Source organism: Lactuca sativa, chromosome 5, assembly GCF_002870075.4.
Source record: "Lactuca sativa cultivar Salinas chromosome 5, Lsat_Salinas_v11, whole genome shotgun sequence".
NCBI classification, from domain to species: domain Eukaryota; kingdom Viridiplantae; phylum Streptophyta; class Magnoliopsida; order Asterales; family Asteraceae; genus Lactuca; species Lactuca sativa.
In genome coordinates this window covers 330,579,314-330,605,497 of record NC_056627.2, presented here as the reverse complement: position 1 = coordinate 330,605,497, position 26,184 = coordinate 330,579,314, and the positions used below count along the sequence as shown (strand labels likewise).

The 26,184-nt window shown below is 30.0% G+C and overlaps 1 protein-coding gene across 14 annotated transcripts; it reads right to left on the bottom strand.

The window, feature by feature from the left end:
• Positions 1–1,001: 1,001 nt before the first annotated feature.
• Positions 1,002–24,521, bottom strand: LOC111903498 (uncharacterized). 14 transcript variants are annotated; one of them, XR_008223467.1, is made up of 24 exons: positions 17,159–17,226; positions 16,597–16,925; positions 16,399–16,487; positions 16,221–16,297; positions 16,119–16,143; positions 14,327–14,473; positions 13,731–13,790; positions 13,118–13,353; positions 12,977–13,041; positions 12,524–12,592; positions 11,666–11,797; positions 11,475–11,579; positions 11,124–11,233; positions 10,974–11,013; positions 9,963–10,895; positions 9,738–9,815; positions 8,951–9,161; positions 8,798–8,845; positions 8,012–8,108; positions 7,857–7,902; positions 6,026–7,778; positions 2,469–3,762; positions 1,821–1,896; positions 1,002–1,485 (listed from the first exon to the last, which is right to left on the bottom strand). XR_008223467.1 is itself a non-coding variant. In XM_052763647.1 (10 exons), exons 5-10 carry the CDS (start codon positions 20,837–20,839, stop codon positions 18,392–18,394), a joined length of 612 nt encoding a protein of 203 aa, XP_052619607.1. In that variant the 5' UTR covers positions 20,840–21,116; positions 21,330–21,400; positions 21,848–21,890; positions 21,986–23,145; positions 23,241–24,521; the 3' UTR covers positions 18,305–18,391. The 14 variants fall into 14 exon arrangements, 2 of the variants coding, with proteins under 2 accessions (XP_052619607.1, XP_052619608.1); XR_008223468.1 differs by having other exon boundaries at positions 16,597–16,886; XR_008223466.1 differs by lacking the exon at positions 17,159–17,226 and having other exon boundaries at positions 16,597–17,152.
• Positions 24,522–26,184: the final 1,663 nt, after the last annotated feature.

Genomic DNA, 26,184 nt, shown 5'->3' with positions numbered 1-26,184 from the left:
AAATGATGTCTTAAGCTTATAAATGATATTATGGTGTCTTAAACCTATAATAGAAACAAGTGATGTCTTCAACCTATAAAAGACACAAGTGGTGTCTTAAATCTACAAATAACAAAAGTGATGTCCTAAAGTTATAGAAGACACAACCGATGTCCTAAAGTTATAAAAAGATACAAGTGGTGTCGTAAAGTAATAAACGACACAAAAGATGTCTTGAACTTGTAAATGACACAAGAAGTGTCCTAAAAAAAGACACAAGTGGTGTCTTAAACCTATAAACAACACAAACAGTGTCTCAAAACCTATAAAAGACACAAGTTGTGTCTTAATACTACTATAAATGACACATGGTATCCTAAAGCTCCAAAAAAAATGGTGACTTAAACTTACAAATGATAGATGTAGTGTCTTATACTTATAAACGATGCAAGTAGTGTCATAAATATGTAAAAGACACAAGTGGTGTCTTGAACCTATAAATCTTTAGCTTTGTATGTGTTTGTGTTGTATGCCGCATAAAGATACCATTTATACACCACACCACCCATTCTCGTCCTCTTTTCCCACCTCTCATTGTAAAGTACACCATCCCTCCAATACCAAAACCAGATCAATCAATCAATCAATAAAAATCCCTCATTTATTATTCATTTGAACTGAATAATAAAAGTATACCACCATAAGGTTATAAAGTCTTACAACGATCAATAAGAGGGACTATTAGGTAAATAGTTTAAGACATCAAAAAATATGTATTTTTGTAACTATAACAGTTGCAATATATGAAAGATAATTTTTAGTAAAAAAAAGAATCATGTTGTAAACTCCAGAAGCCATAAATAAGTACACCAGACATTTCCTATGTGTGATATCTGGTTGCAGTGTTTGCATATTATCAGCGACAAAAGGCTCATCTCCATTGTAGGTGATGAAGGTAATCAAGAATAGTCAGTGAACATAAAAAGCTACAAATTTTGTTACCATGTAAATAGGTCTTGGTGTCAACCAACAAGTGTGAAATCCATTTCGATTTTCAAGAACCATAGGTCAACCATTCAACATAGATTTCATTCAACATACACTATCTTTGTTATGAATCCAACAATTAAACAAGGAAACTGCAAGACGAGTGATAAATTGGACCTTTGCTTTCAAAGTCGCAAGGTTTGAGTACTGATCAATCTTAGGCCCTACCTTCATCTCTACTCATATCATCACAACCATTAAAAACACATAAATTTGATGACCCGACATTTACATGAAAAAACTTGCCATAATAAACTAAACTGGAAAAAATACCTTTTTTTTTTCTTTGTTGTGCTGTGTCTTTGCTTTCCTAGAGAAAAAGCATACACAGAACATCAGCTTCTCGTGTGTGGTTCAATGCTCTCTGATTATTCTGCCTAAGGAATTGCAAGTTTTTCCCTCATTTCTATAGGACAAGTATGGATACTAAGCCCAATAATTATTTGTTGTGTACACTGCCTGCATAAGCAAGAAAAAAATATATCATCAAACTCGATCATGTAGGAGCTTCCCATTTCATCCATTCAACTCTATATAACAAATGGCTAACTACATCTAACTTTATAACAAAAACCACTATACCATGAAGTTTGACAAATGCTTTCTATTGATATTTTTCCTATAAAAGATATTCATTTTTATTTGCATGTTTAATAGAATATAGATTAATTAGTTAAAAATATTAAAGATTTAAATGACAACTAGATTAAGGGATAAATGAAAATGTTAATGAGAGGAGGGGATAAAATCTACAAAAAAAAAAAAAAAAAAATCTTCTGCTCCAATCGTATAACCTTTTCAAAGACTGGTTGAAATAGTTATATTCTACTTGCTGCTTCTTCTCTTTATCCTATGAAGAATCAACAAATCCTACAGACATCAATCCCAAGGTTAAGTAAAGAGAAGATGTTGGAAGCCCTATAATTAGACACTCTATTTATTATCTGCACAAGAAAATTTAATGATGATTAGAAAAATTAATTTAACACAAAATTCAAACCAATAAACACATTTTTAGATAGATGCAAGCACTTTTTCATAACCTCTATCACATTGTAATCTCACTCCATAAGACAGTGAATAAGTAAGTAGACCACCATTATATTTCATGTGTTGCACTGTTGTTTATCAGCTGAAGGTATCCATTTTAGGTGATGAAGGTAATTATTCAAGAATAAAAGACTGAAGATAAAAAAAAAAAGATGCAGACTTTGTTACCATTTAAAATGCAATTCTCAATTTACAATTGACCTGATTGTGAAGCTATGGTGATTTTGTTATAAGGTAAAAAAAGATATTAATTGACAAACCAGTTTGGTCATTTTTTTAATTATCCTTTAACTAAATCACAAAAAAAGGTAACCAGTTAACTAGCTTATCAATTATTGGTTGCATAATTTATAAAAAAAAAAAGGGGTTTGTTTCATAAACAAGTAACTAACCCTAGAAAACTTGATGCTCTCGTGGCAGTGTGCCTCCACATTCATCATACCACCAAGACTGTTCTTTTGAAGTAACCATAAGTACAACGAAATAACATTTGATAAATGTTATGTTTTATAATGTCTAAAGATTAAAAAATATCAAAGTATAAATGCTTAGATTTCAAAGTATATATGGTTCTTAATAGGATAACAGTGCAAGTATAATGATATAACCGGTAATCAAAGTCAAACAAGTTTGATATTTTAAAAGTAAAATGTCTGTATGATGATGATAATAACTGAAAAAAGGTAGAAATACATAACAACAAGAATTACCTTCATACCACCACCCATGGGAACCCCTGCAAATTTAAAATCAAAATATTAAAAGGGGAATGTCTCCTCTATATATGTTTATAATAAAAACAATCTCCAAATCATAATAATAGTTAACACCCTATCCACACAAATCAATCCCAAGGTTAAGTGAAGACAAGATGTTGGAAGCCCTATTTCAATCAAAAACTTCAACCCATAATTAGACACTCTGTTTATTATCTGCACAAGAAGTTTAATTGATGATTAGAAAATTTAACTTAATGCAAGATTCCCATCACTAAAGACATCTTTAGATATCTGCAACCTCTATCACATGCTAATCTCACTCCATCAATATATCTCAATTCTCAATTCAAATTTCCATTCCAAAGTAGAAATCATAAAAAAAAAAAAAAAAAAAGAATTGAGTAGAAGAAATAGTACATCTTTTAAACTCATAGACCAAAGTGATTTTCTTTAGAAGTTTTAGAAAACACATGGTAGATTTGTAGTTTCATACAACATTATAAAGCTATATGATGCATATAAGAAATACATATATATACCATAAGCATCATTCTTCAGTTAGTAGGATTAAATTAGTAAATAATTTACCAAACCTAAATTGTAATAAAAAAGATCATATTTTGTATATGTGTAGCCAAGACAAACAATAAACAAAAGTTGGTTCCCATATGTCCTCCTGATTAATAAGGGAAAGGAAGACAGAATAAAATAAAGAGTAAATCTTATATGAAGTGTAATTTCAAAGCCAACATGATAAATCTTGAAAATCTTATATGAATTTGGTATTTTTTAAAATTTTTATCAATGTAGAAGTAAATTCCGCTCAATGAACAATATTATGAGAAAAGCATAACTTAAAATGACGTAAATTTCTCCAAGATGAAGATGCTTGAGACTTCAAATGCTAATATAAAAAGATGGAATCTCGCCTCTCATTGTGATGTACACCGTCCCTTGAATAGCATACCTACAAAGCAAAATCAGATCAATCAATAAAAATCCATCATTTATTCATTTGAACTCAAAAGTAAAAGTATACCACCACCACCTTCATCATCATCATCATCATCATATTATAAAATTAAGGTTATAAAGTCTTACATCAATAAGAAAATGAATTGTTGTAAGCTATCCTCCAGAAGCCAGTGGATAAGTACACCACAATGAGAGAGAGAGAGAGAGAGAGAGAGAGAGAGATGCAGATTTTGTTACAATGTAATTACAAAATCTTGGTGTGAAATCCATTTTGATTTTGAAGAACCGATTCATCTAAGTACAAACCCTCTACTTCATGGATCATCCACAAGATGAACATCTTGACTTTTTAAGCTAACTAAAATCATCATGAATTCTTTAATTTTTTTTTAAATAATTTAGAATCTTAACGATATAACAATCACTAGAAAAGATGGTGTTTCTGATTCAAGATTGCCAATGAAGCTGATAAACTTACAGATCCAAGTGGTAATGAATTTAACTGTGGAGGCAACCTAATATTTCATTTAGTTTTTTTTTTAAATAAAACCATCCAAGAACTTTTCTTTATTACTTTTTTTCCATTATCAAAATGATTATTTGTGGCTTATTAGGTCTAACAATAAGAGCACCTTATGGAGTTATGGGACATGACAATCTCCTAATCCAACAAGAACAAGGCCGAAATGACCATATTTGGTTTGATTTGTGAAAGTACAAAGTTTTAATACATAAAAAAAAATTAAGTGTAAAGCTATACTTTCATTGTGTATATAGTTAAAAGGTATATAGATATAACTGAAGATTATTACTAGAGCTACATAGATTTTAGAAGTGTTAATGCCATATTTGGTTAGATTTCGAAGAGTATAAAGTTCTAATGCTAAAATTGGTTGGATTTTCAAAATATGATTTATTATTAAATGGAGAAAATATGACAATATAGTGACTTAAATATGTTACATTTTCAAAGGACAATTAAGAAAAAACACGTGAAAGTAAAATATTGGAGTTCAAAAATATAATGTTATAGATGGTTAGATCATCAACATACAATAACTTAAAAACTTGAACTATAAGACTATATAACCATAGTCTTATAGTTTAGATACCCAAAGTATAATGTCTTAATATGTTGCTTTTAAAAGTATAATGTCATAAATGGTTAGATATATAACCATAGTTAAACTACTTTAGATTTTGAGAGTAGAATGTACTTAAAACTACAATCTCTTACAGTGTTAGATTTTGAAAATATAATGTTACAACTTAGAGTATAATGCTACAATTAGTAAGATTTTGAATGTATAACGTCTTAATAAGAAAAGAAACTAGTAAAATTTGTAAATAATAAAAAAAATGAAGTTATAATGCTATAAATGGCAATAAAAACAAACATATTTAGTTTTTCAAAGTACAATGACTCAATACGAAAAAATAATACAAGTACAATGTCTTAATTTGATTATAAAAGTATAATTTATAAGTGAAGGTTAAATGTTATAACTGGTTTGATATTCAAACTACAATGTCTTTATCAAAAAAGTTAAATTGAAGGTCTTAATAGCAAAAAATTAAGGGATATGGTATAATTAGTAAACAAAATCAAACAAGTCTGCTATGTCTTAATCGAAAAAATAATAAAAGTATAATGTTTTAATAGGTTAGATTTTGAAAGTATGATGTTGTAATTGGTATAATGTTAAACTTTGTTGGATTTTTAAACAAGCTTCAAATTCCAAACTACGTCTTAAATTAAAATTTTCATGTGCTCTTTATCATGAAAAAGAAAAAAAAAGAGTAAATTACACGAATGGTCCCTATCTTTTTTTTTAACTCGGAAGGTCCCCATTGTTTGTTTTTGTTACGCGCTTGGTCCCTGTTTTACCTAAAAAAACTAGTTTGCCCTTGATTTTTTAATTGATGTAAATAAACACCCTCAATCCAACCCCCCTCACCTTACCTTACCTACCCCACTATTTTTCCCTATTTAAATAATAGTGTTTTTAGGTAAGAAAGGGACTAAGCGCGTAACAAAAACAAACAGTAGAGACTTTCCATGTTTAAAAAGTAAGTTAGGGACCAAATGCGCGAATTAACCCAAATCATAGGGACCTTTCATGTAAGTAGAATTTTTTAATAGGTTAAATCTTGAAAATGTAATGCTATAACTGAAGCTGTACTGGTAAAAATAAAGTAGATTATTTTAATAGGAAGAAACTATTGAAAGTATAATGACATAGTTGATTTGTTACCTTGGCAATGGCATTGGATATGGAAAGTCATTTTGCTTTTTTCCAGATTTGTAGGTTCTCTCAACTGCTCCAATTAATTATTCCATCAAAAAAGGATTTGAAAGATGATGATAATAATTAAAAAGGTAGGAATACATAACTGTGGCTGATTATGAGTTGTTAAAATGAGTAAACAAACAGGGTAAACCTAGATTCCACCTTGCTAAATTTATAATCGTAATATTATCATAACTCAATTGAATTGAAGAAAATACCAAGTTTTAAAATCCGGCCAAAATACTCTTCAGTTCATCCTAATCAGATGATGTCTCTCCCAAAACTGAAATCAAATTAATAGGAAAATACAGAGGAAAGTATAATGCTAAAACTAGTTAGATTTTTAAAGTATAATGTCTTAATAGGAAAAATATTAAAAGTAAAATGTCTGAATGTGAAAAAGATATAGATATAAGAGATTAGATTTTCAAAGGGTCGTCATAAAAGTACAATGGACAAAAAATAACACCTGCATATCTTCTATCCCTGTTAGAAAGTAAATGTTAAACAACTTTTAAAAAAAGAAAAGATTAAATAATATCAATTAAGCAGTTTTGTAGTATCTAATATCTTACTTCAATTCTAATTTTTAATTTATGTTGCTGTTTACACCACATCATACCTACATAGCAAAACCAGATCAATGATCAATCAATCAATTAAAACTCATAACTAAAGCAACACAAATAAATCAAATCAACAGATCAATCCTTCTTTGGTTGATTTTCTCTTGGAAATAGTAATGTTTTTAGAAAGCCATAGTCATCATATCTCCCTGCAAATAATTTATGCATTAAATAACAACATAAAAAATACTACAAAATCCTACATTCAGGCTGTTCTATAACTCTATATGTTAATATCCCCAAACTAACCCTTGTAACATAAACAAACAAAGTTCTCAATCAAATTTTTAGCTTCCATTATATTGTTGTGTTACATTTTTTATCAGGTTTTCAGCTAATCAAATGATTTTTTAAATGAACAATAATAGTAGCAATGTACTTAGTTAGGATTTCAAACTAAACTATAAGATATTTGCTTGAAAACAGTCTCGATATGATCAAATAGAGGTAAACTGAGAGAAATAACTTAAAATAAAGTGAAATACTAAACGATAAATTTATAGATGGGAAAGAATATGATGAATGTAAGGCTTAAAGATTTAAATTGAATGAATAAGACTTTAGAGGGATGCAATGGTTGGGAGTTGGGACTTACTTACTTCCTGAATTTATGATTGAATTTGAAGTACAGCAATACCATTTCTTTTGGCATCAATCAATCAATCTTTGCATTAATTGCTAAAAAGAACTTTCAAGATTTTCCATTCAAGTTCTCTTTACATCATCACTAGCAGGCTTCCAGTATTTATTTATAATTCATCCTAAGTATCTCAACATGTATTAAACCTTATCAATTGACCCTTCTTGTTCCCATGCTTATATCTCAATTTTTAATTAAAATTTCCATTTAAACATCATTCTTCAGCTAGTATATATACTGTAAACATCATTCTTCAGCTAGTAGGATTTAATGAATACTATTAAATAATAGTATAGCTTACCTAAACTGTAATAAAAAAAATTGACCATATCATCAACATCATCATCATATTATGAAATTAAGGTTATAAAGTCTTACAACGATCAATAAGAAGAACTGTTATATAAAAGTGTTTCAGACGCTAGTCTGTATATATATATTCTTCATAAACCTAGACATCAATAAATATGTATTTCTGAAGTTGTAATATAAAATAGAAAATAGAAAATGAATTATGTTGTAAGCTAACCTCTAGAAGCCGGTGGATAAGTAGACCAAGACCACCATTATATTTCCTGTGTTGCACTGTTGTTTATCAGCTGAAGGTCTCCATTTTAGGTGATGAAGATAATCATTCAAGAATAAAAGAGTGAATATTAAAAAAACAGATGCAGACTTTGTTACCATGTAATTACATGATCTTGGTGTGACAACCAACATGTGTGAAATCCATGTTGATTTTCAAGAACAATGGATCAACATCAAGATGTATATCTTCTACCTATCAAAATGAATTCAAATGTTTTTAGGATCAATCAGCATACATATTAATTTTGTTATGAATCCAAGAACTAAAACAATGAAACTGACAGGGAAAAAAAACATTACAAAGGCCTCAATTCAATTTAGAAAATGTGCAGAACATTGCTTTGTGGCCCTATGTAACAATGCACTCAGTGTGGGAACTGAAATGGAAAAAGAAAGTAACATAAAGCCCTAAAAAAGAAAGAAAACTGAAAATTTTAATATTATCATTTCCATAACTGTTTTGTATATGTTCTATGGTCTCATCAACATTCTTCACTCCTTCAATTGCATTTTGAGTTATACTGGTAACGGAATATAATTAACTTCATGCAAGTGACATATGCTTTAAGAAAATTGGTAGAAGCCTAATGTACGAAGCAAATTCATATTCATATACAACATATAACAGAGAGGAAGTTTCTGTTTTAAGGAGATCACTCAACTGTAATAATATGTATCTAAAAAAATCTAGTAAAGTTTTCAAAGCCCTGAATTCTACCTTGCTAAATTTATAGTCTTAATGTTATCATATAAGAAGTGGACACAAGTTGGACTAAACAAATTGAATTGCTAATTAAAACATGGAAACCAAAACATGTGCATGCATATCTTCTATTGCTATTTCAGGTGTTGAGAGAGAGAGAGAGAGAGAGAGAGAATTACCTTCATACAACCCAAGCCATGGTAGAATCATTCAATTAACTCATTCTCCTAAAAATTTAAAATCAAAATTATAATAGTACAATGCTTGTATATGTAAAGATGTATATTTATTTTAAAAAAAAATCCAACAAATTATAATTGTTAAAAACTTACCCATAGATTCTATCTGCCTTCTCTCAAAACTTCAAGCCATAATTAGACAGTCTATTTATTAACTTGATTTAAATACTGTCTTTCTTTGCTGGAGAAAATTTGGTCCCAAAACTATTGTCATTTTTCTTGGGATAGGGAAAAAAAACATTACAAAGACATTACATAGAACATAGCTTTTTGGCCCTCTATAACAATGCACTCGGTGTGGGAACTGAAATGGAAAAAGAAAGTTACAAAAAGCCCCAAAAAAGAAATAAAATACATATATATACTATAAGCATCATTCTTTAATTAGTAGGACATCATGTTTATAAGGCACCCATTTAATCAACCAATCAATAAAAATCCCTCATTTATTCATTTGAACTGAAAAGTAAAAGTATACCACCATATCATCATCATTATCATCATATGATATAATTAAGGTTATAAATAAATAGTAGGTCTTGGTGTCAACTACTAAGAAGTGTAAAATCCATTTCAATTTTCAACAACCATGGATCCACCACAAGATGAATTGAAATGTTTTTAGGATCATAGATTTCATTATTCTTTGTTATGATTCCAACAGTTAAACAAGGAAACTGTAAGATGAGTGATTGATTGGACCTTTGAATTCAGAGTCACAATATTTTGACAACTGATTGATCTCTACTCAAATCATCATCACAGCCATCAAAAACACATAAATCGGATGACTTGGCATTTACAATGGAAAAAGGTTTCATCATCTTCTTCTTTTTGAGAAAATAAATGAAAAAACTTGCCATAATAAACTGGAAAATACCTTTTTTCTTTTCTTCAAAATCATAACAATACATTGGCCAAACAGTCGTATTTAGCTCTTTCTCCAACCACCCTGAAGCTGTATATAAAACACAATTCAATTTTAGAAGTAAATGTTAAAAAGTTGATAAAGCAATATAATATTATATATATATATATATATATATATATATATATATATATATATATATATATATATATATAGGGTAAAATGAACATACCTAACCTTATATAAGCTTAGGTACCTAACCACATCATACTACGTAATTTTGTATCATATTTGCATTGTAATCACCCAAAGTTCTTAAAAGTCAACCTCATAACTTGATTGCTTCCAAAATCTTTGGACTTTCACCATTGTTTTCCTTCAAATGACGTTTTTCTATCGAAGACCCCTGGTGGGCTTCATATACTACCGTTACAAATCAAATGGTGTAGAAGTAATATGATGGGTAATCAACTACTAAGAGGTGTAAAATTTTGTTACTATGTAAATAAATAGTAGGTCTTGGTGTCAACTAACAGGTGTAAAATCCATTTCAATTTTCAACAACCATGCTAGTAGGATTTAATGAATACTTTGAGTAAATTACACGAATGGTCCCTATGGTTTGGGGTAATTTGCACGTTTGGTCCCTAACTTATTTTTTAACTCGGAAGGTCCCTAATGTTTGATTTTGTTACCCGCTTGGTCCCTACGGTTTGTTTTTGTTACACTGTTGGTCCATGTCTTACCTAAAAATACTATTATTTTAATAGAGAAAAATGGTGGGTATGTAAGGTAAGGTGATGAGGTGGGGTTGGGGGTGTGTTTATTTAAATAAATTAAAAAAATCAAGTGAAAAATAGTATTTTTAAGTAAAACAGGGATCAAACGCGTAACAAAAACAAACAGTAGGGACCTTCCGAGTTAAAAAAAAAGTTAGGGACCAAACGCACAAATTACGCTAAACCATAGGGACCATTCGTGTAATTTACTCGAATACTATTAAATAATAGTATAGCTTACCTAAACTGTAATAAAAAAAATTGACCATATCATCAACATCATCATCATATTATGAATTTAAGGTTATAAAGTCTTACAACAATCAAGAAGAAGAACTGTTATATAAAACTGTTTCAGACGCTAGCCTGTATAAATATATTCTTCACAAACCTAGACATCAATAAATATGTATTTCTGAAGTTGTAATAGAAAATAGAAAATAGAAAATGAATTATGTTGTAAGCTAACCTCTAGAAGCCGGTGGATAAGTAGACCACCATTATATTTCCTGTGTTGCACTGTTGTTTATTAGCTGAAGGTCTCCATTTTAGGTGATGAAGATAATCATTCAAGAATAAAAGAGTGAAGATAAAAGAAAACAGATGCAGACTTTGTTACCATGTAATTACATGATCTTGGTGTGACAACCAAGAGGTGTGAAATCCATGTTGATTTTCAAGAACAATGGATCAACCTCAAGATGTATATCTTCTACCTATCAATATGAGCTGAAATGTTTTTAGGATCAATCAGCATACATATTAACTTTGTTATGAATCCAAGAATTAAAACAATGAAACTGCAAGATGAATATTATTATCCCCCTCCTTTTTGGATACAAAATGAGAATATTTAGAAGTTGAATGAAGGACTATTTCCTTCATTAATGTTGGATATGTAACAAGAAACAAAAGTTGGTTCCTTAACAGGAAGGCCGACATATACAAGAGAAGAAGAGAGGGGAGATACCTGTTAGTACCATCCTTTCATAAGAGTGGCAATGAAATTACAAGTATGCCCCTCATCATGTGATATTTGAATAATCATATATGTACAGCTTCTACTATTTCCAACCTGCTAACAAAAAATAGTCAAAAATAGTGTGTTTGCATTGTGAAAAACTACTTCACTGATAAAAGGGAAAAATACAGAATGTTTACTTTTGATTTTAGATAAAGATGCATCTTTTGGTCGCTCAGTATAGCTGATTTTTGCAAATTTGGTGATATTACAGTTTTGGTCCTCATTAGAGGTTCTTGTGGCCCTCTATAACAATGCACTCGGTGTGGGAACTGAAATGGAAAAAGAAAATTACAAAAAGCCCCCAAAAAGAAAGAAAATACATATATACCATAAGCATCATTCTTTAATTAGTAGGAATATTAAATAATATTAACTTACCTAAATTGTAATAAAAAAGTCATGTTTTGCGGAAAAAAAGTTAAGGAAATCATGTTTATAAGGCACCCATTTAATCAATCAATCAATAAAAATCCCTCATTTATTCATTTGAACTGAAAAGTAAAAGTATACCACCATATCATCATCATCATCATCATATGATATAATTAAGGTTATAAAGTCTTACAACGATCAATAAGAAGTGATAAGAGTAATCAAGAATAATAAAAAAGATGCAAATTTTGTTACTATGTAAATAAATAGTAGGTCTTGGTGTCAACTACTAAGAGGTGTAAAATTCATTTCCATTTTCAAGAACCATGGATCCACCACAAGATGAATTGAAATGTTTTTAGGATCAACATAGATTTCATTATTCTTTGTTATGATTCCAACAATTAAACTAGGAAACTGTAAGACGAATGATAGATTAGACCTTTGATTTCAGAGTCACAAAGTTTGACAACTGATTGATCTCTGCTCATATCATCATCATATCCATCAATCAAAAACACATAAATCTGATCACCAGGCATTTACAATGGAAAAAGGCTTTATCATCTTCTTCTTTTTCAATAAATAAATGAAAAGACTTGCCATAATAAACTGGAAAATACCTTTTCTTTTCTTCAAAATCATAACAATACTTTGGCCTAAATTTGGCTCTTTCTCCAACCACCCTGAAGCTGTATATAAAAATATAAAACACAATTCAATTTTAAAAGTAAACGTTAAAAAGTTAATAAAGCAATACATATATATATATATATATATATATATATATATATATATATATATATATATATATATATATATATATATAATACCCTTGTACAAACATCCTTACATTAGAGTGGCAATGAAATGACATGTATGCACCTCATCATGTGATATTTGAAGATTCATTTTTACACCATTCGCAAAATAAGTTTGTGATAATCTTTTAAAAAGGTGGTCAAATATAATGGTCATAACTCATAACCTCTTTCACATGGGTTCCTTTTACCTCCCAACACATTCTCAAAAAATACTGAAACTTGGAACAAAAGTGACATGAAATTTATGCATACTTGCTCTTCTTCCTCAATAGACCGAATCAACTCTGCAAACCTCAACATCAGCTTGAGTTCATCTTCTGTCACAGATGGCTCACTGGAAATCATTAACTTAAATGAAATTTAAAGTATTTGAAGTTAAAATAAATGGCTAACCTTTTCCCTTTTAAACCAACCAACAACTTTAAGCATTCCCATTGAAATAAAAGCTACTACTCTTCAACCTGGATATAAAACAATTACAGGCCATACCTATTTAATACTTGAGACATTAGTTATATTAATGCTAATTTTATTAGTATAAAGTATAAATACAGTTGGGACTTTCCTTTTTCTTTTTCTAATGTCAGCAAGGGCTCCCTAGCTCCCCTGTTCCCTTCTTTCACCAAAACCTAACACAAACTTAAAATGAATTTAAAATCTAATCCTGTTATTGACTGATCATAACCCCCAGTATTTGCAGATTTTAAACCTGTATTTTTCATTCAGTGGATAATCTGACGAGCAAACTCACTAAAATCAATTTTTTTTTTCTGATAAAAACTCAAAATTTGAAATGATTCAAGATTTTTTTAAACCACTTTTGTTAATTAGAAGAGCAGAATCACAATCATCACAACAAAATAGCTGTTGAATCCAATTTAACTTTTAAAGTCCAATTTTTAAGCAAAATCAAACAAGTTTTGATATTTTAAAATAAAAATGTTTGGATGATGATATGATATGATAATAACTGAAAAAGGTGGAAATACATAATAGCAAGAATTACCTTCATACCACCACCCATGGAAGAACCAGTCAGTTAACTATTTGTCATCGGAAACCCTGCCTGCAAATTTTAAATAAAAATATTAAAAGTGGAATGTCTCTATTCTATGTTTATAATAAAAAAACAACCTCCAAATCATAATTGCTACCTATTTCAAAACATCAACCCATAATTAGACAGTCTATTAATTATCAATATATCTCAATTCTCAATTAAAATTTCCATTCCAAAGTAGATTAAATTATTTCAAAAATACTTATAAAGCTATAAGAAATACATTTATAGCAATAAGCATCATTTTAAAAATTAGTAGGATTTAATGAATATTAATTTTTTTTAAATAACTTAACTGCCCTAAATTGTAATAAAAAATATCACATTTTGGATATCCCTATATTTAAGGGAAAGGAAGACAGAAGAAAATAATGAGAAAATCTTATATGAAGTTTGATTTCAAAGTGAAAATGATAAATCTTGAAAAATATAGAAGTAAATTCAACTATTATGAGAAAAGAATAACATTTGGCTCTTTCTTGTATATACAATAAAATTGTAAATATAAATGTTAAAAAGATATAAAAATATATATATAATACCAGGAGCAAAATTGGATTCATGAGGGCCAACAAAATAGTGAGAAAGACTCCTTCCATAAGAGTGGCAATGAAATGACATGGATACCCCTCATCATTAGTTTGACATACATTAAGTCTGTAATCCTGCTACAGACCACACTTGACAACCTAATTATTAATGAATAATATTCAGAATGGCATAAAAAAATTAACATCTTATGTAATCATCAACTAATTTCATTCCCAAATGGCTTCACTACATCTAACTATTTAACAAAAACCATTATACCACATGAACCTAGTGTTGGCAAATGCTTTCTATTGATATTTTTCCTATTAAAGATATTCGTAGAATAAATTAAATAGTCAAAAAATAATAAAGATTTAACATACAACTTGATTAAGGGGGATAAAATGAAAATCTTAATGAGAGGAGGGAGTAAAATGTAAAATGTAAAAAAAGACTCAATACATGCCCTGGTAAAAGAATTATTGTAGTATAACTTAACAGATTTCTTACAAAAAAGAACAATGAGCAAAAGTAGGATTAATCTACTTGGGGTTTTGCATCTGTGGCACACATAGCCTCAGCCACTGAACATTTCATGACAAAGGTTCTTAAATCCATCTTTCAAATATAAAATTTATAAACAGGTTTTTTTGGGGAAATTACCCTTAAGGTATTATCTTGTAGAAACTTCTTAGAAGCATCATTGAGGTAATTGGTATCAACAATAAGAAGTTTCTACAATGATAAAAATGGGATGATATTTTGAAAAGTCAACATAAAATGGACTTTAATGAATGTAGAATGCTTTAATTAGAAGATTTTTAAAGTGAAATGCATCGATGAGTAAAAGAGAAGTCTGATGCTTCAATGATGTTACAGAAAAAAAAAGTGAAAGTCCAATGCTAAAAATAGGATGGTTATTGAAAATTCATTGTAAAATGGATGTTTTTGAAAGTAAAATGCTTGAATTGCAAGTTTTTTCAAAGTAAAATGCATAGATGAGAAAAAAATAAGAATGATGTTTTAATTATGTTACAGATAGAAAAGTTCTAGTACAATGCTAAAGATAGAATGGTTTTTGAAAATACAATGTAAAATGAAAGATTTTGAAAATAAAAAGCTTGAATTGCAATTTTTTTCAATGTTACATAAAAAAAATGTTAGTACAATTCTAAATATGAGATGATTTTTGAAAATCAAATATAAAATGGAAGTTTTTGAAAGTAGAAAGATTTAATTGAAAGTTTTTTTACAAAGTAAAATGCATAGATGAGAAATGAGAAATTTCATGTTTCAAAGATGTTACATAAAGAAAGAGTTAAAATATAATGATAAAAATGGATAATTTTTGAGAATTGAATGTTAAATGAAAGTTTTTTATAGTAGATTGCTTTAATTGTAATGTTTTTTCAAAGTAAAACATGAGAAAAAGTTTAGGTACAATGCTAAAAACGGGATATTTTTGAAAATCGGGTGTCAAATGAATGTTTTTGAAAATAAAATATTTTGATTGTAAGTTTTTCCAAATTAAAATGCATAGATGAGAAATGAGAAGTTTGTTGTTTCAAAGATGTTACATAAGGAAAAGTTAAAGTAAAATGATAAAAATTGGATGATTCATGAAAAATGAATGTGAAATGGAAATTTTTGAAAGTACAATGCTTTAATTATAAGTTTTTTTCAACGTATATGCATAAATGAGAAAAAGCTAAAGTACAATGCTAAAAATGGGTGATTTTAGAAAATCGAATGTAAAATGGAAAATTTTGAAAATATAATGCGTATAATCTGTGAGTACGCTACCTTCTTAACCTTCAGTAGCAGCAGCCTGAATGAAAAACAATAAAGATTTTAAATTTCTATCATGAAAGATTCAAAAAAAAAAAAAATTCAATCTTTTGCTACCTTCATGAAGACATCGATATCTGGATCAGGTTTTATGTTTGCATCTCCCTCTCTTCTCGACAATTCAGCCAACATCTCTATAATTTTTTTTGTACAATTTATGTTACACAAAACTTTATAATCTTCAAAAAGAAGAATGAAATAGAAAATTAGAATAAGGAAATAATCTGAAACTAACCATAACGTGAACCAACTCCTTGGCATCTTGCTGAAAAAGAATAACAGCAGCAGTAAATATAACCAAAATTTCTTCTCTGTCTTCCTGATCTAATAAAAAAAAACAGGTCAAACCCAATAAAACTGCAAGTTTAATGAAACATAACAACTTCACACCTCAAGTAGATGTTAAATTAAAACCAACAGGGTTCAAAAATACCTCACGCTTGTAAAATTGAGGAACAGATAGTGGAATCAGACTGGAAAAAACAAACCCTCTGTCCACTATGGCCATCGCCTGTGAGAAGCGTCGATTTGGGTGAAAGCAGAGATATCGAAGAAAAAAGTGGATGAAAATCAATCGTTATGTCTCTGCTTTGCTTCAAGATTCTGGACATTTGGTTTGCTGAGATCAAACGAAAGAATATTTCAAGTGTTCGCTTCAGAGGGGTTGGGGCGTATAAGTTGATATTTGGGGTGAGAGGATCCGGTTTCAAGAAAACTTCTTCTCTGTCTTTCCAATAAAAATAAAACATGTGATGACAGCTTCTACAAACACATACCACAAAACATAATCAATGTAATGGGTAAACTTTTTTAAACTAAATTAAAATGTTGCAATAAATAAGAGTTCTGGAAGCATAACTTTAACAAAGGGGAAAACTGAAAACACAATGCAATAGTGCAATCTTTTTTCTTGAATATAAAACTAACAGGTCTTATCAAAATTGCTTTCTATATATTTGGATAAATATTGATGTAATTGGTTTCAAGAAATTAACCTTTGGAGATGTTGGTTTCCAGATGAGGTTGGCCCACCATGGTTTCAGGTGGCAACATCCTGTAAAAAGAGTAAAACATTAGTTTGTGTTCATGAAAATTAAAAAGGCACAAACAACCTACAATTATAGTATTCCATAACAGAATCCCTAATCTAATAAAAAAAAAAAAAAAATAGGTCACAAGCCCAATAAAAGTGTAAGTTTAATGAAACGTAGGCACTTCACAGCTCTAGTAAAATTCAGTTAAATTAAAACCAAAAATACCTCAAGTAAATGTGAAATTGGGAAACAAATGGTTGAATCAAACTGGCAAAAAGAAACCCTGTCAAATTCCACTGTGAAAAGTGGAAAACCAGTCATTAAATATAAATAGCATAGACACCTGGGAAATTAATATAAATTAAGGAGTTAAAAATGATGTAATAAGATGAGAATATTTAATTATTAGTTAACAAGTTCAGAACAGAACATGATGCTGTGTCACCTGTTCCATCCAAGAATCATAGAGTTTTGGTGACATTCTATTCCCCGTTTAACCAACCAACCGGTAAGTTTTGGTGAGGTTACATGGCATGGCATGTATTTGACACGTCATCAAAGGTAAATATAATAAAGGTCATAGAATTGTCAAATGCATAGACCCCATGTCACCAATAACTTACCAGTTAAAACAGTCAACAAGCGACTCAGGTGGATTCTAGGCAGCAATTAGGAGCAAGATCAATGACCTTGAATAAAATGTGAATGACATTGTGAAGAGCTGACAATAATACTCTTGCATCACTCATCTTCAGTGCTTCAACAAGGGAGATAAAAGATTATGTTGATGCCCCTGTGTTGATACAATAGTTAAAACCATAGCTGTGATTATAAATGGATAAAACTTGTACAGTTAAATAAATATATTAATAGCTTTTGTTTTTATAAGTCTAATAATATTAGCACTTATCAGACGATTAAAGGCAAATAGCTACCTTTTGGACAGAAGCTTCTCAATTGATGCAGATCCCAATAACAAGTTGCATGGCATGTTTAAGGGATTCACTTGCATTATTCAAACCAAACCAGAGTATTCAGAGTTTCTTATCTGAAAAATTAAAAAATAACACAATCAATCACACATGAACAAAACAGAAAATGTTTAACAATGAACTTTGCTAGTAATATAAGACAGATTTCAAGCTAGTATGGATATCGTTCTCATCAGAATTTGAAGGATTCAAAAAAAAAGAACTAACTGAATAAGAAGAATGACACCTTTAAAACAAGTGACATTGTTGCTAGTGAAACACTCTTCTGGACAATATATATATATATATATATATATATATATATATATATATATATATATATCTTTAATACCCTTGCCTTATCCATTACCATTGGAAGCATCCTGCAAAAGTAAAGGATCAATAAGTTTTTCAGAAAATAAAAAGAGAAAAATAAAAGCACATTCATATCTTCAACAAAAGGATCAGTAGAGAAATGCATGCTGTCCACCAAAATAGAAGGCACCAGAAAATAAAATAGTGAAATAGCTTGAATACTCTAAAAACAAAACCACAACAAATCTGGTATATAATATATGTGGTAATTCACCTTGATTTACAGTATTTTGTTGAGATGAAGCAACAGAAATCAGGGTTTCCTTCAATTTTCCTAACCCTGTCCTTCATGTCCAAATCAAGATTCTTGAACAATATCTAAAAGGGAAAACCAACATGGGAATATGTACAAAATCACAATAGTACATGTGCTACACATACATAGATTCAAACATACTTCAATTGAAAACATAAGAACTGAGATTTGGCATTGCATGAATTTCAGCAACTAATCCAAGAATCCCCATAGTCCAAGGATTAGGTGGTTGATATCATATATCCCACCTAAGTCAAGAAGATGAAAAGAAACAAAATATACCTCTGTAATTAGCAATAAACGCTCTTCAGAACCTATCTGTATGAGCTCGGAACTTAGAAGAACCTGTTGCATTCCCACATAACAAAATAAAACCAACAAGGTTCAAAAATACATCAAGATTGTGAAACTGGGAAACAAATAGTGGACTCAGACTAACCCTACGTCCACTATGACCATCGCCTGTGAGAGGCGTCGATTTGGGTGAAAGCAGACATGTCGAAGAAAAAAGGGGATGAAAATCACTCGTTATTTCTCTGCTTTGCTTCAAGATTCTGGACGTTCGATTAGCTGAGATCAAACCAAAGAATATTTCAAGAGTTCTCTTCAGTGGGGTTGGAGCGTATAAGTTGATATTTGGGGTGAGAGGCTTCGATTTCAAGAAAAAAAAAGAAGGCGGAAGAGGAGAAGTTAAGTGACGCCTTGTTTCAAAAAGGGAAAAGAAGAAAGAAGCAGCAGGCTAGCTGGGCGTAAGATAAGTACAATGCTAAAAATGGGCTGATTTTTGAATTCATGTAAAATGCATGTTTTTAGAGTAGGATTCTTTAATTGGAAGTTTTTTTCAAGGTAAAATGCATAGATTAATAAAAACTGTGATGTTTCAATGATGTTATAGAAAGAAAAGTTAAAGTACAATGCTAAAAATGGGATGATATTTTGAAAAGTCAACATAAAATGGACTTTAATGAATGTAGAATGCTTTAATTAGAAGATTTTTAAAGTGAAATGCATCGATGAGTAAAAGAGAAGTCTGATGCTTCAATGATGTTACAGAAAAAAAAAAAGTGAAAGTCCAATGCTAAAAATAGGATGGTTATTGAAAATTCATTGTAAAATGGATGTTTTTGAAAGTAAAATGCTTGAATTGCAAGTTTTTTCAAAGTAAAATGCATAGATGAGAAAAAAATAAGAATGATGTTTTAATTATGTTACAGATAGAAAAGTTCTAGTACAATGCTAAAGATAGAATGGTTTTTGAAAATACAATGTAAAATGAAAGATTTTGAAAATAAAAAGCTTGAATTGCAATTTTTTTCAATGTAAAATGCATAGATAAGAAAAGTGAAGTTTGATATTTTAATGATGTTACAAAAAGAAAAGTTTAAGTACAATGCTAAAAATGGGATGATTATGCTATAACTGGATTTTTTTTTTCAAAATAAAATGCATAGATGAAAAAAGTGAAGTTTCAATGATGTTAAACAAAGAAAAAGTGAAAGTGCAATGCTGAAAATGGAATGATTTTTGAAAAATCAACGTAAAATGGAAGTTTTGGAATGCTTTAATCGGATTTTTTTTTCAAAAATAAAATGCATTGATGAACATTCAATGCAAAACGGATGTTTTTTGAATGTACAATGATTTAATGGGAAGTTTTTTCAAAATAAAATTAAAGCACCATGCTAATTGTAAAAGAATAAGAGGAGCAGGACATGAACATGAACATGACATACCCAACACTGAATTTATGACACACAACAAAATATAGAGTGGTTTAGTGGTAAAACATACCTGGAGTATGAAATGAAAGCAATTTGCTATTTCTGGATCCCCACTATGAAAGTGGAAATATACACATGTTTAGTATCACAGAACTGGTAAAAGAAAATTGAAATTGAAAAAGAATAACAGCATCAGGAAATGACATACCTTGGACTTGATATGAATATAATTCGTAAAAGAAAATTTCTTCTGTCTTTCCCATAACATGTGATGACAGCTCATACAAACACATACCACAAAACATAAGTCAAAAGCCATACATAATCAATGTAATGGGTAAACTTTTCTAAATTAAAATGCTGTAATAAATAAGAGTTCTGAAAGCATAACTTTAATAAGGGAAAAACTGAAAACACAATGCAATAGTGCAATCTTTTTTCTTGAATATAAAACTAACAAGTCTTATCAAAATTGCTTTCTATATATTTGGATAAATATTGATATAATTGGTTTCAGGAAATTAACCTTTGGAGATGTTGGTTTCCAGATGAGGTTGGGTTTGAAGGGGCCCACCATGGTTTCAGGTGGCAACATCCTGTAAAAAGAGTAAAACATTAGTTTGTGTTCATGAAAATTAAAAAGGCACAAACAACCTACAATTATAGTATTCCATAACAGAATCCCTAATCTAATAAAAAAAAAAACAGGTCACAAGCCCAATAAAAGTGTAAGTTTAATGCAACAAAGGAACTTCCCACCTCTAGTAATTTGGTTAACAGATTAAAACCAAAAGGATTCACAAAAATACCTCAAGATTCTGAAATTGAGAAACAAATGGTGGAATAAAACTGGCAAAGAGAAACCATCTGTCCACTTCCGCTGTGAAAAGTGGAAAACCAGTCATTAAATGGCATAGACACCTGGTTTTACAAAAATGGGATGATTATGCTATAACTGGATTTTTTTTTTCAAAATAAAATGCATAGATGAAAAAAGTGAAGTTTCAATGATGTTAAACAAAGAAAAAGTGAAAGTGCAATGCTGAAAATGGAATGATTTTTGAAAAATCAACGTAAAATGGAAGTTTTGGAATGCTTTAATCGGATTTTTTTTTCAAAAATAAAATGCATTGATGAACATTCAATGCAAAACGGATGTTTTTTGAATGTACAATGATTTAATGGGAAGTTTTTTCAAAATAAAATTAAAGCACCATGCTAATTGTAAAAGAATAAGAGGAGCAGGACATGAACATGAACATGACATACCCAACACTGAATTTATGACACACAACAAAATATAGAGTGGTTTAGTGGTAAAACATACCTGGAGTATGAAATGAAAGCAATTTGCTATTTCTGGATCCCCACTATGAAAGTGGAAATATACACATGTTTAGTATCACAGAACTGGTAAAAGAAAATTGAAATTGAAAAAGAATAACAGCATCAGGAAATGACATACCTTGGACTTGATATGAATATAATTCGTAAAAGAAAATTTCTTCTGTCTTTCCCATAACATGTGATGACAGCTCATACAAACACATACCACAAAACATAAGTCAAAAGCCATACATAATCAATGTAATGGGTAAACTTTTCTAAATTAAAATGCTGTAATAAATAAGAGTTCTGAAAGCATAACTTTAATAAGGGAAAAACTGAAAACACAATGCAATAGTGCAATCTTTTTTCTTGAATATAAAACTAACAAGTCTTATCAAAATTGCTTTCTATATATTTGGATAAATATTGATATAATTGGTTTCAGGAAATTAACCTTTGGAGATGTTGGTTTCCAGATGAGGTTGGGTTTGAAGGGGCCCACCATGGTTTCAGGTGGCAACATCCTGTAAAAAGAGTAAAACATTAGTTTGTGTTCATGAAAATTAAAAAGGCACAAACAACCTACAATTATAGTATTCCATAACAGAATCCCTAATCTAATAAAAAAAAAAACAGGTCACAAGCCCAATAAAAGTGTAAGTTTAATGCAACAAAGGAACTTCCCACCTCTAGTAATTTGGTTAACAGATTAAAACCAAAAGGATTCAAAAATACCTCAAGATTCTGAAATTGAGAAACAAATGGTGGAATAAAACTGGCAAAGAGAAACCATCTGTCCACTTCCGCTGTGAAAAGTGGAAAACCAGTCATTAAATGGCATAGACACCTGGTTTTACAAAAATGGGATGATTATGCTATAACTGGATTTTTTTTTTCAAAATAAAATGCATAGATGAAAAAAGTGAAGTTTCAATGATGTTAAACAAAGAAAAAGTGAAAGTGCAATGCTGAAAATGGAATGATTTTTGAAAAATCAACGTAAAATGGAAGTTTTGGAATGCTTTAATCGGATTTTTTTTTCAAAAATAAAATGCATTGATGAACATTCAATGCAAAACGGATGTTTTTTGAATGTACAATGATTTAATGGGAAGTTTTTTCAAAATAAAATTAAAGCACCATGCTAATTGTAAAAGAATAAGAGGAGCAGGACATGAACATGAACATGACATACCCAACACTGAATTTATGACACACAACAAAATATAGAGTGGTTTAGTGGTAAAACATACCTGGAGTATGAAATGAAAGCAATTTGCTATTTCTGGATCCCCACTATGAAAGTGGAAATATACACATGTTTAGTATCACAGAACTGGTAAAAGAAAATTGAAATTGAAAAAGAATAACAGCATCAGGAAATGACATACCTTGGACTTGATATGAATATAATTCGTAAAAGAAAATTTCTTCTGTCTTTCCCATAACATGTGATGACAGCTCATACAAACACATACCACAAAACATAAGTCAAAAGCCATACATAATCAATGTAATGGGTAAACTTTTCTAAATTAAAATGCTGTAATAAATAAGAGTTCTGAAAGCATAACTTTAATAAGGGAAAAACTGAAAACACAATGCAATAGTGCAATCTTTTTTCTTGAATATAAAACTAACAAGTCTTATCAAAATTGCTTTCTATATATTTGGATAAATATTGATATAATTGGTTTCAGGAAATTAACCTTTGGAGATGTTGGTTTCCAGATGAGGTTGGGTTTGAAGGGGCCCACCATGGTTTCAGGTGGCAACATCCTGTAAAAAGAGTAAAACATTAGTTTGTGTTCATGAAAATTAAAAAGGCACAAACAACCTACAATTATAGTATTCCATAACAGAATCCCTAATCTAATAAAAAAAAAAACAGGTCACAAGCCCAATAAAAGTGTAAGTTTAATGCAACAAAGGAACTTCCCACCTCTAGTAATTTGGTTAACAGATTAAAACCAAAAGGATTCAAAAATACCTCAAGATTCTGAAATTGAGAAACAAATGGTGGAATAAAACTGGCAAAGAGAAACCATCTGTCCACTTCCGCTGTGAAAAGTGGAAAACCAGTCATTAAATGGCATAGACACCTGGTTTTACAAGAATGAAATTAATAATGATTAGATTGATAAATTAAGGAGTTAAAAATGATGTAATAAGATGAGAATAATTAATTATTAGGAAACAGGTTTAGAACAGAGCAGAACAGGATGCTGTGTCACCTGTTCCATCCAAGAATCATAGAGTTTTGGTTCCACTGAAAAAATGTTCTATTCCCAATTTAACCACCGGTAAGTTTTGGTGAGGTGACATGGCATGTAATTGACACGTCATCAAATGCATACCAACTAGACACCTTGTCGCCAATAACTTACCAGTTAAACCGGTCAACAAGCGACTCAGGTGGATTCTAGCAATTGGATAAAATCTAAATGACATTGTGAAGAGCAGACAACAATACTCTTGTATCACTCATCTTCAGTGCTTCAACAAGAGAGATAAAAGATTAAATTGTTGCCCCTGTGCATCATATCATATAATAGTTAAAACCATAGATGTGATTATAAATGGAAAAACTTGTACAGTTAAATAAATATATTCACAGCTTTTGTTTTTAGAAGTCTACTAATATTAGCACTTATCAGACGATTATAAGCAAATAACTACCTTTTGGACAGAAGCTTCTCAATTGATGCACATCCCAATAGCACGTTGCATGGCATGTTTAAGGGATTCACTTGCATTATTCAAACCATGGTATTCATAATTATCTGAAAAATGAAAAAAAAAAAAATACACAATCAATCACACATGAACAAAACAGAAAATGTTTAACAATGAACCTTGCTAGTAATATAAGACAGATTTCAAGCTAGTATGGATATACTTCTCATCAGAATTTTTTGGAGGATTAAAAAAAAAATAGAACTGAATGAGAATGACACCTTTAAAACAAGTGCCATTGTTGCTTGAAACACTCTTCTGGACAATATTTATAGTAGAAACTATATATCTTTAATACCCTTGCCTTATCCATTACCATTGGAAGCACCCTGCAAAAGTAAAGGATCAATAAGTTTTTCAGCAAACAGTTTTTAATTATCTAGTTGGCAGTTGCAATCAAAAGAGAAAAATAAAAAACATATTCATATCTTCAACCAAAGGAACAGCAGGGAAATGGAGTAACTGCCTTCATGTCCAAATCAAGATTCTTGAACAATATCTAAAAAGCATCAGCAAATCAGATAGTGAATACTCTAAAAACAAAAACATATATAGACAACAAACCTGGTATATAATATGTGGTAGTTCACCTTGATTTACAGTTTTTTCTTGAGATGATGCAGGGAAATGAAGTGGAGCAGCATGCAGCATGTTATCCACCAAAATAAAACGCATCAGCAAAACAGATAGTGAAATACTCTCAAAAAAAAAACATCTATACACAACAAATCTGGTATATTATATATGTGGTAATTCACCTTGATTTATAGTATTTTGTTGAGAGATGAAGCAACAGAAATCAGGGTTTCCTTTAATTTTCCTAACCCTGTCCTTCAAAAGAGATGAGATGTTCCAAATCCCAATAGCTTGAGAGTATAATCTGTGAGTACGCTACCTTCTTAACCTTCAGTAGCAGCAGCCTGAATGAAAAACAATAAAGATTTTAAATTTCTATCATGAAAGATTCAAAAAAAAAAAAAATTCAATCTTTTGCTACCTTCATGAAGACATCGATATCTGGATCAGGTTTTATGTTTGCATCTCCCTCTCTTCTCGACAATTCAGCCAACATCTCTATAATTTTTTTTGTACAATTTATGTTACACAAAACTTTATAATCTTCAAAAAGAAGAATGAAATAGAAAATTAGAATAAGGAAATAATCTGAAACTAACCATAACGTGAACCAACTTCTTGGCATCTTGCTGAAAAAGAATAACAGCAGCAGTAAATATAACCAAAATTTCTTCTCTGTCTTCCTGATCTAATAATAAAAAACAGGTCAAACCCAATAAAACTGCAAGTTTAATGAAACATAACAACTTCACACCTCAAGTAGATGTTAAATTAAAACCAACAGGGTTCAAAAATACCTCACGCTTGTAAAATTGAGGAACAGATAGTGGAATCAGACTGGAAAAAACAAACCCTCTGTCCACTATGGCCATCGCCTGTGAGAAGCGTCGATTTGGGTGAAAGCAGAGATATCGAAGAAAAAAGTGGATGAAAATCAATCGTTATGTCTCTGCTTTGCTTCAAGATTCTGGACATTTGGTTTGCTGAGATCAAACGAAAGAATATTTCAAGTGTTCGCTTCAG

What these genes read in the sequence shown, in the direction of transcription:
- LOC111903498 (XM_052763647.1), bottom strand. Translation starts at nt 20,839, where the DNA reads ATGGCTTTTGACTTATGTTTTGTGGTATGTGTTTGTATGAGCTGTCAT. An exon ending in GCTTTCATTTCATACTCCAG is followed by an intron (nt 19,370 to 20,590) that starts GTATGTTTTACC and finishes GTTTGATCTCAG; the next exon opens with CTAATCGAACGTCCAGAATC. An exon ending in ACAAAATACTGTAAATCAAG is followed by an intron (nt 18,552 to 18,757) that starts GTGAATTACCAC and finishes TTACTTTTGCAG; the next exon opens with GATGCTTCCAATGGTAATGG.